At 49.2% G+C, this 17,282-nt stretch overlaps 1 protein-coding gene across 5 annotated transcripts in view; it reads right to left on the bottom strand.

The window, feature by feature from the left end:
* The window catches only part of ASAP1 (ArfGAP with SH3 domain, ankyrin repeat and PH domain 1), a 340,823-nt gene that overhangs the window by 23,643 nt on the left and 299,898 nt on the right, over nucleotides 1–17,282 (bottom strand). For all 5 annotated transcript variants that reach the window (XM_053208331.1, XM_053208336.1, XM_053208335.1 and 2 more), the window contains 7 exons: nucleotides 16,932–17,023; nucleotides 14,960–15,146; nucleotides 14,629–14,714; nucleotides 12,931–13,046; nucleotides 12,711–12,778; nucleotides 11,570–11,677; nucleotides 9,281–9,509 (listed from right to left, as the gene is read on the bottom strand). In XM_053208331.1, coding sequence (XP_053064306.1) covers nucleotides 9,281–9,509; nucleotides 11,570–11,677; nucleotides 12,711–12,778; nucleotides 12,931–13,046; nucleotides 14,629–14,714; nucleotides 14,960–15,146; nucleotides 16,932–17,023 — 886 coding nt within the window. The remainder of the gene's footprint in view (nucleotides 1–9,280; nucleotides 9,510–11,569; nucleotides 11,678–12,710; nucleotides 12,779–12,930; nucleotides 13,047–14,628; nucleotides 14,715–14,959; nucleotides 15,147–16,931; nucleotides 17,024–17,282) is intronic.

Raw genomic sequence — 17,282 nt, 5'->3', positions numbered from 1 at the left:
TCTCTGTCCTGCTGATGTGATATGTGACAGAAGCCCTGCTGTTCCTCCAAATTAGCACCCGAGTATGACACTGGTCACTGGAGTTGTGGGAACTATTTTGTCAACAAAAAGTGACTGTTACTACAGCCTTCCATTTGTGTAAAGATTTGTAACTTCTCAAAATGTGTTCGTATTTGCTCTTGCCGTTGATTTTTCATTGTTGCCCCCACTCCGCAGTCAGGAAAGCAGGAGTGTGGCGTGTGGAAGGTTCTAGCACCATGAGGTGTGAGGCTGTGGAGTGCAGGTCTCTGGGCCTGGTGCAGTGCTCGCCCGCCTCACGCCGCTGTTCCCGAAAGCCAGGACTGCGCTTCGTGCGCTGCTCACGGGAGGAAAACAACACTGGTAACAACAGCAAGGGCTCCGTATTAGGAAGTGAACTTTCCTCTTGGAAATAAATGGAGAATAGAGAATAGACAATGAGGAAATTCTCTCTAGTACATTTCTCTTTATCGCCACCTAGGGATTTTCTGCTGCAGTGCAGCTAAAAGTCATTCCATCAGCTCCAAACCCTGTCTGAGAAACAAAAATTGCCACAAGGCACTAATGGGGCTCTGTCTCTGCAAAGTTGTGGGTGTACCTGATTTCAGGAGGCATCAGACCACAGAGTCGTCCTGTAACCACAAACCAAGCAAAATCCAGCCTCCTGAGCCAGCATTTCAGAGATGAAGGGATTAGTGTTCCACACAGGATTACATACTTCCGTCTTACTTTCTTTCAACTGTAATCACTTATCTTTTGTTTATTTGTCTAGTGCCTGTCTCCCCCACCAGACTGTAATTCTATCCGGGCCAGGCTTTTTTTCTGGCCTGGTGTACAGTAAGCTGAATTTAGTTAATATAGTATTGGATACATGGACGAATGAACTGCTACTTCTATCTTTTTAAGGCTGGCGATTTAAAAAAAAATTTTTTTAATGTTTATTTTTTTGAAAGAGAGACAGAGCGTAAGCGGGGGAGGGGCAGAGAGGAAGGGAGACACAGAATCCGAAGCAGGCTGCAGGCTCCGAGCTGTCAGCACAGAGCCCGATGCGTGGCCCAAACTCATGAACCATGAGATCATGGCCTGAGCCGAAGTCGGCCGCTAAACTGACTGAGCCACTCAGGCGCCCCGAGGCTGGTGATTCTTAAGAAAGACAGAAGGGTTTCACTTGGAGTGACTAACCAAACACTAGAAATAGGGGGAAACAGCAGGGACATGTTAAGTTTGAAAAGAAATATTCAATACAGTAATCTAATTTCATGGCCAGAAAACACACACGCAGATACACCTGTTGTTTTGTAATAGAAGCTACAGAAAAGGGGGGAGGTATCATAAAATCTGCTTGGCTGGTAGGGCACGGGTTCAAAAAAGGCTGAAGGGGCACCTGGGTGGCTCAGTTGGTTGAGCATCCGACACTTGATTTCGGCTCAGGTCATGATCTCACAGTTCTTGGGTTTGAGCCCCGTGTCAGGCTCTGCGCTGACAGCACAGAGGCCCCAGAAAAACAGACTTAAACTTTTTTTTTCATACTTTTAAGATTTAAAAAGCTCAGAAGACTTTTAAAATTAGCAACTAGTCTCTAAATGCTAAAGGGGATGTTTTATGCAAAATAATCTGAGTCCTGGTTTAGGAAGGAAGCAATTCCGGCAGGATAAAGAGAGCTAAAAGAAAACAAAATAGAAAGAATAAACAGCATCGAACAAACACAAAAAAGGCTGAGAGGCAAGATTAACAGGTGTGGGGGACGCTTGGAGGTGACATGGACAGCTTGTTAGGGCCTGGGGAAGGAAGGAGAAAACACCCCAGTCGTCATTTGCCACTAGTCTCGGCTATCATGTCAAATTATCGTTTCTTTTTTCTTAAAAATATGGCTCTAAAAAGCTTCCAAAACTGCTGTAAATAACTGTGAGGTTAGTGAAGTTATTAGAAGGTCTTTCTCAGAGGAGACAACTCACTCAGCTCTGAGAGTTTGCACAGCGCGGGCCCTGCTCCACAAGCCACGAGCCCTCTGGGCCTCTCTGCTCGGACGCTGTGCTGTGACTTCAGCTCCAGTGGCGCCTGCTGGACTCCTGGGGGCTGCGCTGTCATGAGTACCTCAATGTCATCAGTTCGGGGAGGCACTAAGTGGGGTCTGTACCTCGGACGTGTGGCCGGCACACGGCCAGAGCTCAGGAAGCTCGCACGTGAGGTCCCTATCCATCTCGAAGCCGCTATGCTCACTCTGGGCAGTTTGCAAAGCCCTTGTTCTAGGTCGAGGGTCCAACCACTCACACTCCCAAAAGCCTGCAGCTATTTCCTGAGACCCGCCCACGAACTGGTATTTCCTCTGTTCACCAAAGCCCCCTAACGGGAAAATAGTACATCCACGGACTACAGAGACGGTTTCAATGAAACCTCACCAGACAGGACTCTTATCTTCAACAACAAGGAAATGAATCCACTTAGCCTCTGAAAAGCCATTCATGTACACTTAAAATGTGTTTCTTAAAAAAAAACCCATTCCTAAATTCACCGTTGGCATGCTTTTCAAACCTCCTTCTACATTTCCTAAATTCTCTAGAGCTACCATTTCCTGAGTGTTGTGTGTCTGACCTAACACTCAGGAGAGATTTATACACATTATCTAGAACTCGCCTTATAAAGTGGCAGAGACCAGGGGCACCTGGGTCGCTCAGTCGGTTAAGCGTCTGACTTCGGCTCAGGTCATGATCTCACGGTTCAGGCTCTCTGCTGTCAGCATGGAGCCTGGAGCCTGCTTCGGCTTGGGTCTCCTACTCTCTGCCCCTCCTCTGCTCTCTCTCAAAAATAAACATTAAAAAAAAAAAAAAGTGGCAGAGACCCAAGGCTCAGAGAGTTTAGGAAACTGGCCAGGCACAGCACACGAATCTGGCTGTATGTGATTGGAGGCCGGGCGCTCATCCTTGATGGTACCCTGCTCTCCTCCTGTGAACGACCCCACGTCTTCCCTGGCCAGAACCTTGGGCTGACTGTGTTCCCTCCTCACCTCTGCACCCCATCTGTGAAGGGTCTGCTCAAATGGAGCCTCATCCAGAGCCTTCTCTAACCCCTCCCCTTTGCCCTGGGGCAACTGCTTCTACCTGTGACCTTCCACAAAGCTAAATGGCACTTAATATCTACGCTTCATTACAGCTCGATTTTCTCTTCTTTCTCAGGCTGGAAGGTCCCTCAGGGCAAGATTCATGCTGTCTTCATGTCTCTCAGTGCCTGGCCCATTCTGAACAGTCAATACAACTGTATGAAAATAATTCATGGCACAAATTAGGAGGATGCTTTTTCATTGTCCTACATGGACATTTGGTTTTTAGTAAAACAAGACATATAGAGGTCTGCCATGCTGGAAGGCCAAATGCAAGCACAGCCTTGAAATTTCAAGTAAGAAAACAAGACCCAGAAGACAGCTTTAAAAATTGTCTTGACAACTTCTGAGAACACTGTCTACAGAAGTATAAGGTACATATTCTACACATGCCATGCCAGACACAGTAAGTGCTAACAGCAGAAATTCTATCTACACAACTCTGGGCAAGACAAATGCTTTTCACTGTATAGAGCTGAAAAGTTAACAGTTGCTACTTTCAAAAGTAGACAGGGGTGCCTGGCTGGCTCAGTTGGCGGAGCATGTGACTCTTAATCTTGGGGCTGTGAGTTCGAGTTCCACGTTGGGTATCACTACTTAAAAATGAATAAAATCTTAAAAAAAAAAAGATGGAGACACATGTATTTCTATCAAGAAGGACCCTGTGTGCATAAGGAGGGCACTATTATCCTCACACTCAAATGGGGAAACAGAGGCGCGGCAAGGTGCAGGGGAGTATGCGGGGAGGCCGCGCAGTCAGCGACAGGGCTGGGCGGGACCCCGGCACAGTAGTACAAGTCAGCCATGATACTGCGCTACATACGACACGGCATTAGCTATTCCCCATCCTTCAATCTCCTTCCAGAACACCAATAAAAACAGGATAGTACCTGGACTCAAGGGCCTGAGGGTGGTTCTTTAACAATTACTCGTACATCTCCTTACGTAAGAAGCACAACAAAGATTCCCTCTGCTTCCCTTTCCACACCTGGCGGTCAGGTGACTTTAGTCAGTGAGCCTGTGCCAGTGGCCACTGCTGAGGGCAAAAAATCCCGGACACGCTCGTGGCCTGCAACGTGGCCAGTGGCAGGGGACAGACAGATGTGCCACGCTTTCAAAAGGATCAGGGGAGACTGATAAAACAGGCCAAAAAATTTAAAAAATCCAACATGGATGAAGGATGACAGCCCGTGGAAAGGTTCAATATGGAGCCACTCAAATGGTTATCTTCCCATTAGATTAAAAAAAAAAACAAACACACACTGAGGAAACTGTAAAGTCATCAATATATGAATAATGCTGCTACTAGGAAAATAATTCCTAGGCAAGCTGGAGTCACCCTGCAATGCACTTTGATGACAACAGGCCACCTTCACGTCCTGAGGACACCTCCTCTCTGCCCTGATTATTGCTCCAGACCTCAAATGAAAAGTCGCAGGAATGTGGTCTAAGACGCTCACACACCATGTTGGGGCCTAATGCCACATGTGTTCTGTAGACTTTCAGCAAGTCAACCACACATGCCCAAGATATCTGGTGTCATGTTAGTGGCCTGTCCCCTCCTGACTCTGGCCACACATTTCTGGGACAGCTTTTCACTGATCCTGCTGTTTATTCGCTCAAAAGTACTGACTCAGCACACCTGCTCTGTGCCAGGGGCAAGGACAGCTCACTCGCAGCCCCTGTGTTGCAGCACAGCGACTGAAGACTTCCCTGGCCCTCCTCCTCCAACGTGGCACAGGCCACATCTCGCGGCCTTCTCTCCCTTCTTTGCTGAATTCCCAGGGCCCAGAACATGTGTTGAACCGAACGCATGTAGGACGATCAAAAGCATCCCGGTCTGACGGGCACCTGCTATGCGCTCGTCATTATGAACGTTATTTCATGTCTCCAAGCAGTGAGCCAACAAGGCAGGCACCCAATCCTGTTTCTCACGTGAAGAATCTGGAGCCCAGCAAGATCAGCTAAATATTAAAAAGAGCCCAGGGCTGGGAGAGGATTACACGTTCGTGGAAGGGGCCCCGTCTCTTGGGTGGGCCAAGGGAAAGAGGCTTCTTGGAGGAGGAGGAAGTGAGGTTTGCCCCCCAGGGGCTCACGGCTGCCCAGGACCCCGCAGTGCGGCTCTACAGGCTGATGTGCCTTAGACAGTGCGTGACTCTCGAGCTCTGCTCTGGGATTCGCGAGGGTGCTGAGTGTCCTCACCTGAGCTGACAGCAGAGGGGGCACCTGGCCTGCCACTCTGACGTGAGCACCCAGGAGCGAGTGCCCACTGGGACCCTCGGCCTGCCAGCCCCATGCTCCGTGTTGTGCTGGCTGCCTGCTGGGTCCGTGCGTCAGTGTAATGGCACGAAGTCGTACAGGTGTTCACCCGACATTCACAGGGGCTACGGAATGCTGGGTTCTAGGGTCCCGACTCCGCGAGCAGACTGGAGAGAGCCGTGATTAACATCAGCGGTACGTGTTTCTCAAACTTTGGAAAGTTAGTTCTTTTAAGTAATTCAAACAAGCTTCCTGAGGTCAGATTTAGCATTCACTGATCATTTACTTGACAAAGCCTCTCCTTGAGCACAAGGCACCTGCACTGTACCAGCTTCGCGTCAGAACACCTGCTCACTTATGGGACTTGGGTGACGTCACCCTGGCTTCCTTCTCCCCAGAGGAGTCTTTTTAGAGCCGAGGAGCTGGGGTGGCTGTGGTGTGAGCAGCAGTGTCCTCGCGGGGCACTCACTCTGTCTGTGCCAGGCGCTTGGCTAGATGCTTCCCATACCTCTCATTAGCCTGCATAACGCCTCGCGTCAGCTCCGGTTTGTGTCCCTGTTACGTAAAAGATGTGGAACTGTACGATGCAAGAAAACCACGGTTCTACAGCTTAAAACCACTTAGAAACAGAGTTAAATCCAACCAACCAACCAACCAACCAACCAAGCACAAGCACGGCACCATGCTGCTCACCACGTCCTCTGTGCCCGAGAGAGGTCTGTGGTCACGGCCGGACAGTCCCAGGGGCGCCTCTCATGGGACTTCACAGCTTTGCCTTTTGCCAAATGCTTTCCCTACACACTGTCTCACTGGATTCTCAGGGCAAGTCCGCGAGAAACGCAAGGCAGTGACTGGCGGCCTGCCTCAGTGTGGAAAAGAAGACACTAGAAGGTCTGATTTGATGAGGCTTAAGGCCCATTTTTTACTTTCTATCCTCTAACAGCCACTGTGTGGATCTCAGATCAGCTCCTCACCCTTCCCAGGGCTCAGTTTTCTCAGCTGTACGATGGGCTGAGGACTGCGATCACCCTTCAGCTCCCTCTGGCTCTCAGAAATCCAGGTTCTAGGACATTAATTTTAGCTGAAAGATGAAAGACCTAACTTTGGCAAGCTGGAAGAATTTCCAGTCTTAATAGACCTAACCGTAAAGTGGGGGGCAGGTGTGGATCACGAGGGAGTGCCTTCTGCATAACTCAATTTTTGCAGCTTTGACTTAAACTTGCTGGGCTTCACAGGTCTGAAGAGGTTAGGCAGCAAAATGTGTCTGTCTAAGGCTTAAGAGTGGCGACTTTGGGGTTCTGAACTGCTGAGCCTTCCCACTCCAACTGCAGCCCTGCTCGAGCACAAGGAGACTTTGCTGGACGGCAACTGAGGTCACACTGCCTCGCGTTCTGATGAGGCAGCTGCAGATTCTGGAAAATATTCCTGCGCGGACTCAGAATAACTCTCTCTCCTCTTCCCCTCTGTACTCCTCTTATTAGCGGGGACTGGATCATGAGTGTCCACTAGGCCTCACCGGAAGCCTCCATCCACCAGAGCCCTAAATTCACGGTGTGGAAATGGCCGCTGCCACAGGCAGAGACATCGACATCACTTCCGTGGAAAGTGAGCAACCAAACGACAGATTCAAGACATCCTTGTTTTCATGCAAATGGTTCTACCAGTTCAACAGAATGAACTGAAAAAAAAAAAAAAAATGTAAGGGCCATAAAACAGAGGAGAATTCTCTCTGCACAGAGCGTCAGCTGACCTTCAACAATGTCTTCTAAGATCTCCATTCTAAACATGGTCACTTTTCCAAATGTGGGGGCCCATGAGCCAGGCTGGCTGCGGGGCACAGCTCCCCTGCGTAAAGTCCAGGGGAGCCCCTGCTGCCTGGCTCTCTCTGCATCCAACGTCCCACTATGAGCAGCCTGGAGGAACACTCAGGTTCCAGCAGAGAGGGATTTCTGCTCTCAGTGTTGGGAGTTCTGGGGCGGGGCTGTGAGGGAAGTGTAGCCGGTCTGGAGCTGACCATGGTGGCTACGGCCAAGTCTCCGAGCCCTTGTTTTACCAGCTGGATCACTTAACACATTTGGTCTTTGTCTTCCGGGCCTGTGGTAAAGAGCTAGATAGAATTTATTCCAGGCAGGAGACAGATGCTTGGCGTCAAGTCAGATAGTGTTATTTTGTGGGTTTCTGTGTCCCCTTGAGATGAGATTACAGGAAGGGGTGATGGGAGGTGAGGTGGGTCTCTTGGCCCCCAGGACTCTGGTGTCCTCTCCTTTAGACTTTTTTCAAGATTCTCCATTACTTGGAGGTTCCCTCAACAGGTGCGGGCCCGTCCTATCTATCTAGATAGGTCAACACTACCACATGGGTAACCACAATCAGGGATATGAACACGTTCAGAGTAATTTCTTTGATTATTTTAGAATGGTCTGGAGGTTTTTCGTGGTCTTCTTTGGGTACAGAAATCTTAGGAGATTGCTACTCTGATGGGGAAATCTCATTACCCAGAGGTGGGCAGCAACATAGTACTCTCACAGTGCAGAACAGACTTGCAACTTGAGATGTCAGTGTTTCAATATGGATTCTGATGCCTTATTTATATACCTCCTAGTACAACGTATGGAATGGTAAAAGAAACACTGGCGGGTTAAACCACTGGCTCATGCATGCTGTTACTCTTACGTTATGATCACTAGTTATCTTTGATGGGTCCTGTTCATGCCAAAACCTTATTTTAACTTTTCTCCATTACTTTATGATCCATGAGGCCATTTGGGGTCTAAGAACACAGCTCCCATTTATAACACTATTTCAATGGAGAATGAGCTCTGAAAAAATGCTGTTCTGAATAAAGCTCACATTTCTCAGAAAATAGCCCCAGTGTGATTCAAAGAGGCATGGCATTGTGTACGGAGAGGCCCTTTGGAACCTGTGTTAGCATGAGCTGAGCACACAGGGAGAATCGTGCACTTGGATTTACTGGCTGAGACCAAACCCAAAGCTATACTATAGCGCTCAATTTGTCCCTGGCTGGGGTGACCCTTTAATGTTGCCATTTCTGTGTCTCAGTGTGTCCTCGCACAGGTGGGAACGCACGGACATTCAGAGCAGAGCACTCTCTGTGGATTCAACATACGGGACATGTGCTTTGTTGCTACGGAACAGGGCAGTGGACCCTTAGCCCTCGGTGATAGCCCGGTGGAGACATCTGACAACGCTCTCTACGCAGCAACCCTCTTCCGGGTAAGATTCGTCCCAGGTAGGGTCTCGTGGAAAAACAATCCTCATCAGAAATCACAGGAGTGTGGGCTCAGGTCATATACGACCCGGGCAAGAATCACAGATATCTGAGAACGGGAGGCCCATTACCCCACGTCTCTGCACCACAGTCCCCTTGTCTGCCGGATGCCAGCAACCGTAGCACCCACCTCATTTTTGTGAGCACAGAACGAGATGGGCTTTGTAACTACCAACATCTTCAGAAGAGAGACATCTTAGTGCAGAGAAAAGTAACTGTTCAGAAAAGAACTGCAATCCCACCCCACAGCAGACAGGAGAGGGCCCAGGTTTGGTGCCAGGTGGGCCTTGGACTGAATCCCCACCCTACTACTTACCGGCTGTGTGACCTTGGGCAAGCCACTCTCCCTCTGCAAGCCTCAGTTCCCTCATCTATAAAACGGGCACAAGAGCACATACCCCACAGGACTGTTGTGAGACAAGTACAGCACAACACATGAGGCATGCCCACAACACTATTTTACTGTTGGTGCTTATAGCAAATGGCAAGGTCCCTATTTCGAGCTGTCCTTGACGTCACGTTCCATACTCTGCCACACAGATGCACCCTGCGATTTTTACCTCGAGGCTGCACTAGCTTTGAGGATGGAGTCACAAAGCCCTTCTCAAAGTCCGTACCTTTCCCGGCGTTTCGCGGAGGCAGCGGGGGTGCCTCTGTGGTTGGTGACGTGGGCGAGTCTGTGCTTGCGGAGGTGAAGATCTGGTTGGTGAAGGCGCTGTAGGACAGCCGCTGCTTGTCCCTCGGGGTGCTGAACCCTGGCAGTGACAGCTTGTCCTGGGGGGAGATGCTGGAGGAGTGGCAGAAGCTCTGAGGCCTCGGCGAGCGCTCTTTCTTGATGGGGCTCGGCTGCGGAGGACAGAACAGCGCAGTGGGCAAGGACTCACCGAGCACGACACTCCAGGCTCCGCTGTGCCTGGTGCACAGGTGCACAGGTTCCTGTGCCTCTCTGTGTGCTCCGAGGTCAGCTGCCACCCAGCAACAAGAGAAGGATGCAGACCTCGCACCCCTGATTCCCTGCTCACCATCAGCAGGGTCACATCAGGGAGGCACTGGTTAGCGACCGCAAGCGTTCAGAAGCCTAAGGTCACAGTCGGACGCAACCTTTAATGAACAGATGCCTGCCTGTGCAGGTTACTTTTGCCAGCACGGCACTGCTTCCCACCTGAGTGTTGTCTCTACACCGTGTTCCTTCCCCGGCCAACCCTCTCAAGTCGAAGTCCTCCGTGCTTGCCTCCCTGTTCATTTTACGTCCCCTTAGAAAGCAGCCTCCACGCTGTGGCCCGGAGTGACGCCTGACACTGATGATTCAGACCTGTGGGTCCAAGCCCGGCCTCTCCAATTCAAAACTGTCTTCAGTTGTCTACAAGGGTGTCCCCTGTGTTTGCACTCCTGGTGACAGCAGTGGCATCCATGTAACTTCCCAAGGCAGAAGCCTCAAGGTTACCCAGAGCCACCAGGACCCGTGTGGAGAGCTCAGAAGTGCCCTACGCCGGGTGCAGGCGCCTACCAGCCCCCAAGGACACAGGCCTCCTGAAGAGCCCTCGGGTCCGTGTTGCAGCTGCTCTCAGCTCCAGCCTATTTCCCACACGGCGGCCAGGGCCGGTGGGGAAGCTGGCTCCTTTGACAGGTAATCTCTGTGGATAAGGCCCAAAGGCCAAATGTGGCCCGTAATGTGCTTCCTGACCTGGGCCACCAGACCCCTCTCCCCCCAAACCTACTCCAAGGCGCCTTACACACTGGGCTTCCGACCCTTCCCCAGACTTCCAGCTCTACCAGGACCCCTTGGCCTTTGCACGTGCTGCTCTCCCTCCCTGGAAAGATGTGTCCCTCCCCACTTCTTTGCTTGGCAAGCTCCTCCCTACTCTCAGAAACCCGTCTCCAGTGCTTCTTCCTTGGTAGGGTCTTCACCACTTGCCAAGCTGAGGCGGTTGCTACGTCCTCTGAACACATCTCAGGGATTTCCCCCAAGCTCTCATTGTAACGGTCATCCGTTACAATTTATCTCTCCTCAAAGTGAAGAATGTCTTTAGGACATCTTTGTGTGACCACTCCTTAAATGCTGCCCAGGAAAGAGGAAATGCTCAATGCAGAGCTGATGAAAACTGCATGAACGAACCTTCAGAGGCAGCTAGGATCTCTGAGAGTCAGAACCGGGTGTAGTCCCGAGACGGTATGTACAAGCTTTGAGACCTTAGGCGGCAAAATCTCCGGGTCAGTTCTCCGTTCTGTAGAATGGGGGCCATAACAATATTGTAGTGGGCTTTTGGTAACAACGACGTGAAGTAGCACAGGCAACGTGGTTCCCACGGCCTAGTTCATACTTAAGTCCTCAATACGTAACACCTTTTTATGTACTAATTAGCTGTTTTGATGGCTAATTTTATGTGTCCACTCGGCTGGGCTATGGTACCCAGGTGTCTGGTTGAACACCAGTCTAGATGCTGCAGCGAAGGGATTTTCTTTAGATGAGATTAACATTTGAATTACAGTTTGAGTAAAAGGGACTACCCTCCATAATGTGGTGGGCCTCATCCAGTAAGTTGAAGGGCTTTTGGGAAGAGATGGGGACATCTGCACTTAAGACCACACCATCGAATCCTGCTGGGATCTCCGGCCTGCCCGCCTGCCCTATACATTGTGAACTAGCCGGCTCCCACAATCATGTGAGTCAATTCCTAAAAATAAATTCCATTCTCTCTCCCTCTCCCTTCAACCACATCCTACTGGGCCTGGTTTTTGAGGAGTCCTGACTGACACAGTTGTGGCACCCAGCAAGGATCGGAGAGTAAGCCAAGACGCTGGCCTCAGGTCACAAGACCAGACAGTCTCGGGAAGGGGTCTCGCCCGTGTGGTGCAGAAAACCTGGGAGCGGCAGCAGGGATCCGGGTGGCACTGCTGGCACTCACTTTGTCATCCAGGTCGTCGTCACTCTCATCCATCTCCTCCTGACGCAGGTTCCACTCATATTCCACGTGGACGTGTGGGTTGAACTTCCCAGATTTAGCCTGGGACAGCTGAAAGTAACAGCAGGTGTAACCACGGGAACGTAAAGGTCAAACATCCCGTTGTGACGTGACCACGGAGCAAATCCCACCTTATTCCTGTCTTCAAATTAATCACCAGTCGCTGCTTAAAGGGGCAAAACTCTGACTTTACAGGCCGGGCTACTGCGGGATGGCCTAAGAGGAGTTGCCACGGATTATAGGCAGAGCCTTTCTTATTTTGATAACGGAACTTCTCTCTGAAATTAAAAGCTTTCTCAAATATTATAATGAGCCTCACGAGTGCAAATTCCTGGCTGGAAGGCAACATCAGAGTTAGTGAAGTGTGAGGCAGGCCTTTCATGTCAGACATCCTGGTTCAATCGTGGCCCACTTTTCTTATCCGTAAAATGGGGGCAGGGAGAGCTATAGCCTTCTCCAAGGTTTCTCAAGAGAATACAAACACAGAGCGGCTGGCCTGGAGTCCACACTTGGCAGAAAGCACGGGGATGGAACTTACCCTTCCCGTGTCGTCCTTCCCCGTGGGCGAGAGAATCACCCTACGTTAAGGCCCAGGGGGAGGAGCAAAAACCACCGGGATCAGAAAGGGTGGGGCCGGTGGGGCAAGCCATGCATTTCACCTTTTGAAAACCATTATACGCTGAACTTTACTTGCCCAATTTTTGGAATTCTTTGGCTGCTGAGGAATTCTTTACTACTGAGCTGCGGACAACGCCTAGCGGTCTGGCATATAAAAAGCGGGACCTCAAGCCACAAGCCTGTCTGGTAACAATACCTCTCAAATGCCTTTTAGCTCCTGTGTCCCTAACTGCACTGAAAAGACAGATGGGGGTGACAAATTTATCATTTGACCACTTTTTCAAATGTAGCCATAGTGCTCGTCTGAATGTCTTCAGCCAATGTTCACAAAGACGATCTATTTCGTCCCCAGGCTCTGAGAATGACACTTCCAGGCGGCTGCTGTCTGATGGACGCCGCACCCCCCGGCCCCGCCCCCCACCCCCAACCCCCCCCAGCCCCCCGCCCCCAGCTCCGTTCGGCTTACCAGATCTTCACACTGGGTGGCTTTCAACCTCTTTGCTATGTCCAGGGCAGTCTCCCCAGCCTGGTTCACTGAAACGGGGGGCAAAGGCACGTGCATAATTACCTAAGGTGTATCTTGAAGAGGCCACGGACAATAATCAAATTACAAGGTAACACGCGAGTCTCGGTTTAGCCGGCCGGACGCTGGGACTGGTTACGGAGACGCTTGGTCACACTCTTACCGACACTCACGGTGGGCTTGCTCCTCAGAAGAAGCTTCAAACACTCGGGTTTACCATACATACTGCAGTAGTGTAGAGCCGTGTTGCCCAGGGCTGTCTGCTTATCCAGGTTCCCACTGAAAAATGAAGTATTATCGGGAAAGAGTCTAATTTCAAATATAACTTAAATGCGACATAAATAATAGCATTCGAAGCCACAGATTAACCACTTCTCTCGGTGCTAACAGCCGAGTCAAGTTGGAGACCTACTCGTAAGCCCAGGAAACACCACGATGTCGCTACCATCACACCCACATGTCTAAGCCACATGACAGGAACAGCAGCGTGTCTTTAGTGCCTCCTGTGGGACAGGTGCTGCCTCTCAGCTTTTCCGCACCTTCCTTCACTAACTCTCCACCACCACCCAGCGGGGCAGGCCATCACCACCTTGGTTTCACACATGAAAATGCTGGGGCACAGACAGGATGAAGAGCTTGCTCTCAAGACTGTCGAGGCATGGGGGTGACAAGCAGGGATCTGAAAAAAGGCAGTCTGTCCCAGAGCCAAGGCTCTTAAAAGACTACACCGTCCTACATTTGAGGAAGAGGTGTGGGCATTTACATACACAACGGGGCTCGTGTCCAGGCACCATTCTTCATATGTGAGTTCAAATCCCCTCGCTATTTTGACCACTCGCCTCTGGACGAGCTTAGTTCCTCCTTGTATCCCGTGGCTTACAGAACCACCCACTAAAGAATACAGCAAGTCCAAACTGCCTGTGTTCAATATTATACTCCCATGAGCATGTCCCAAATGTGAATTAGCTATTGAGTCAGATACACACGTGGTAGCATTTAAAAAAAAAAATTTTTTTTTTTTACATTTATTTATTTTTGAGAGACAGAGTGAGACGGTGCGCGAGTTGGGGAGGGGCAGAGAGAGAAGGAGACACAGAATCCAAAGCAGGCTCCGGGCTCTGAGCAAGCTGTCTGCACAGAGCCCAACATGGGGCTCAAACCCACGAACTGTGAGATCATAACCCCCAGCTGAAGTTGGATGCTCAACTGACTGAGCCACCCAGGCGCCCCTGTAGCACTTTTTAAAAAATGTTTATTTATTGAGAGAGAGAGAGAGAGAGAGAGAGAGCGCGAATGAATGGAAGAAGGGCAGAAGTAGAGAGAGAATTCTAAGCAGGCCCCGTGCTGTCAACGCAGAGCCTAACATGGGGCTTGGTCCCATGAACAGTGAGATCATGACCTGAGCTGAGATGAAGAGTTGGACACTTAACCAATTCAGCCAAACAGGTGCCCCCCACACTGTAGTTTTTTAATGAACTTATGAACAACGAAAACTCACAGATCCTGTTGACCTGTGTTGTTAAGTCTTCCCTCTTTCAACCTTTCCTAATGCAGCAGGTTTTGGACAGAGACAGGATTTTACATCTTTCTAGGCCGAGGGTTGGCAAACTATAGCCTACTGTTGGCCATATCTGGCCCTCCATTTGTTTTTATAAATAAAGCTTTATTGGGACATGGCCATGCTCACTCATTTACACATACTCTATGACTGTTCTCACACTAGGTAGAGTTGAATAGCTGCGACAGAGACCTCATGGCCTGCAAAGCCTTTACTGAATGCTTGTCCATATCTGATCTGGGCCACTGAGAAGACTGGTTGGTGTGAACGATAAGGCATATTCAGAGAAAACAAAAAGCATACCAGTTTTGCACAAGGAAGTCAACCAAATGGAGAGAGGTCTGGTCTGCAGTTCGGACTGCAAGATGTAGGGCTGTCTCCCCAAGCTCCTGAAAAGGACACGATGAGTATAAGTAAGGTGATCGCATGTCCTACTTTGCCTACAGCAGCTTTGTTCACATCAGTCACCCTGAAGTAATTATTAATAGCGCCCTTCCACTCTCAAATTGTCCTGACTTAGACATGGTCACTCGATGTATCAGAATCTCACTCTGCAGGGTTCTAATAAAAGGAGTTAGCTTTTAAAGTCATTTTCTACCTTCCCTTTCATCTTACGATTTTAGTGGAGCCTTACCTGTCCGTGTTCCAGCAGTGGTTCCATTAGCTCTACTCCCTCTGCATAGACTTGAATTAGTGCAAGTAAATCCCGAGATTTGATGGCCTCGAGCAATTCATTCAGTTTAGCTGATGAAGACGAACAGGCCTTCCTTGAAAACCTATGATCTACATACTTTGCAGTGATATATTCTTTCCGTACAGTCCTAAAGTAGAGCAAAGCAACATATAAACATTTTTTATTTTCTACGAGCTAAGAAAACTCTACATTTTTCTGAAAAACAGTTCTCTTTAAGTGAAATATACTCCCCAATACCCCTTTTTAGCATTTAAACCAACCAGGTTTCAGACCAACTTATCCCATTATCCCATCACAGAATGAAGAAACTGATATATAGTTACTAGTGTTTGTGCAGGCAATCTATAGTTACAAAATTCATGGGCACGAAGATCACAGTGGATTTTTTTCCACCTCGACAACAGCTAGAGAAATCTGCTCTTTACTACTTAAAATCAGATACACCTAATTGTACAAAGAAAACAGAAATTTTAAAAGAACGATTCTAAAAGACCAGTGAAGTTTCCAGAGCTTCAATGAAAAAATCATACTCTTCTGACACAACTCCTTATGTGAACAGTTAAGAACATGGAGGCTCACTAAGGCCCTCCTTACGGTCACCCCCAGGCCAAGCACTGAGTGCCAGAATAAAGACCAATAAAGATGGCTTGTCTTTCCTGCAGGTGCAGTTGTGAACAGAAGACTGTCAGGGGTAACACACCCGAAGTCTGAGTGGGCGTGTGCATTTCCTTCTTGAGGACTCATCCTTTCTCTGCTTTTAAGGTCTGTCCCAAGCTCTGGGACTGAGCCCACCTCCCAGCTGCAGGGCTATCTGACCTAAGTGGCCCCATTTGCAGAAAGGCCGAATGGAAGTCTGCTCAGAGTAAGGGAGGGGAGAATCAGGCAAGCCAGCTAGGGTCCAGAGGATACTGTTTGACATCCTGGAACCAACCATACCTGAACTCACCCTGTGACTTTCCTAGTTACATGAGCCACTTAATAAAAAAAAGCAGTAGATGGATTTTGGGTTCAAATCCTAGTTCTATAGCACATCAGTTGCACGACCTGGGGGCAGACTACTAAATCTTCATGAGCTTTGCTTTTTTTTCACCTGAAAACGGGGAGAATAACTCATTGGCGTCCTTTGAATGAAAGAATGCACAGCACCTACAAGACGCTTTCTTCTTTCTGAGAGAGCTCCAACTCCCCGGACTTTTAAGAGTTCTTGCTCACAAAAAGCCTCTCCGTGTGTGGAGCCTGCTACCGCCCCATCTCACAGCCACAGCCATCACTGTTTAAAAGCGAGGTGATGCCCCTTCCTTTCATTCTGGTCGGCAGTGAGGGGCGAGCTGGCTGACGGCAGACTTTGGTAGATTCTGCTTGGTAACCAAGATCTGACTTTCATGGGTGTTCTTTACCCTCAGGTCAAAGTCCTTTTAAGATAAGACGGCCGTGGGGAGCCTGGGTGGCTCAGTCGGTTAAGCGTCCGACTTTGGCCCAGGTCATGATCTTGCGGTTTGTGAGTTCAAGCCCTGGGTCAGGATCTGCGCTGACAGCTCAGAGCCTGGAGCCTGCTTCGGATTCTGTGTCTCCCTCTCTCTCTGCCCCTCCCCCACTCATGCTCTGTCTCTCAAAAATAAATACGTGTTAATGTTTTCACAACAGGCCATGATTTGGAATGAACTGTTGACATGAAGACACTTTCTCCACAGAGCGGCTGCAACTACCTAGGGGAAGGGGCCAGGGAACATAATCTGTGCACTCCAGCACTCCAGAAATGCACTCACTCCACAATACTTTTCTGTGCTCTGAGCTTTCCTCATAATGGGATTTCCTGTGGGGAAAAAAATACTATAACCTTTAAGACGATTCTTGGGAGGGCAGAAGAACAATTACAGAATAGTAAAGAATTCAGTCTATTAGAAGTACTTACATATCACTTGAAGGGGTGGGTTTTGGTGAGGGGCTGGGTAAATTTGCTTCCATAATATCATTAAAACTATTGTTTCCTACATTCTTGGCCAGCTGTAACATACAAAACACAATACAGTCACTCTTTACACTAGCTTAAGAGTTTCCTATTATTACTTTTGAGATTTCTAAATACATATCTTTTCCCTCACTGACTCAGAATACAAACCATCCATCCATCTGGTCAGCAAATACTCAATGAGCACCTACTATGTGCAAGTATGGAACTTTAGGGCACTGAAAATAAAGAGATGGATAAACCATGTTCCTTTCTGCAAGAGCCAAAAGACTACAAGGGTCATTAATAAGAAAA

The sequence above is a fragment of the Acinonyx jubatus genome, chromosome F2, assembly GCF_027475565.1.
Source record: "Acinonyx jubatus isolate Ajub_Pintada_27869175 chromosome F2, VMU_Ajub_asm_v1.0, whole genome shotgun sequence".
NCBI classification, from domain to species: Eukaryota; Metazoa; Chordata; class Mammalia; order Carnivora; family Felidae; genus Acinonyx; species Acinonyx jubatus.
This window is presented reverse-complemented; position numbering and strand designations above follow the sequence as displayed.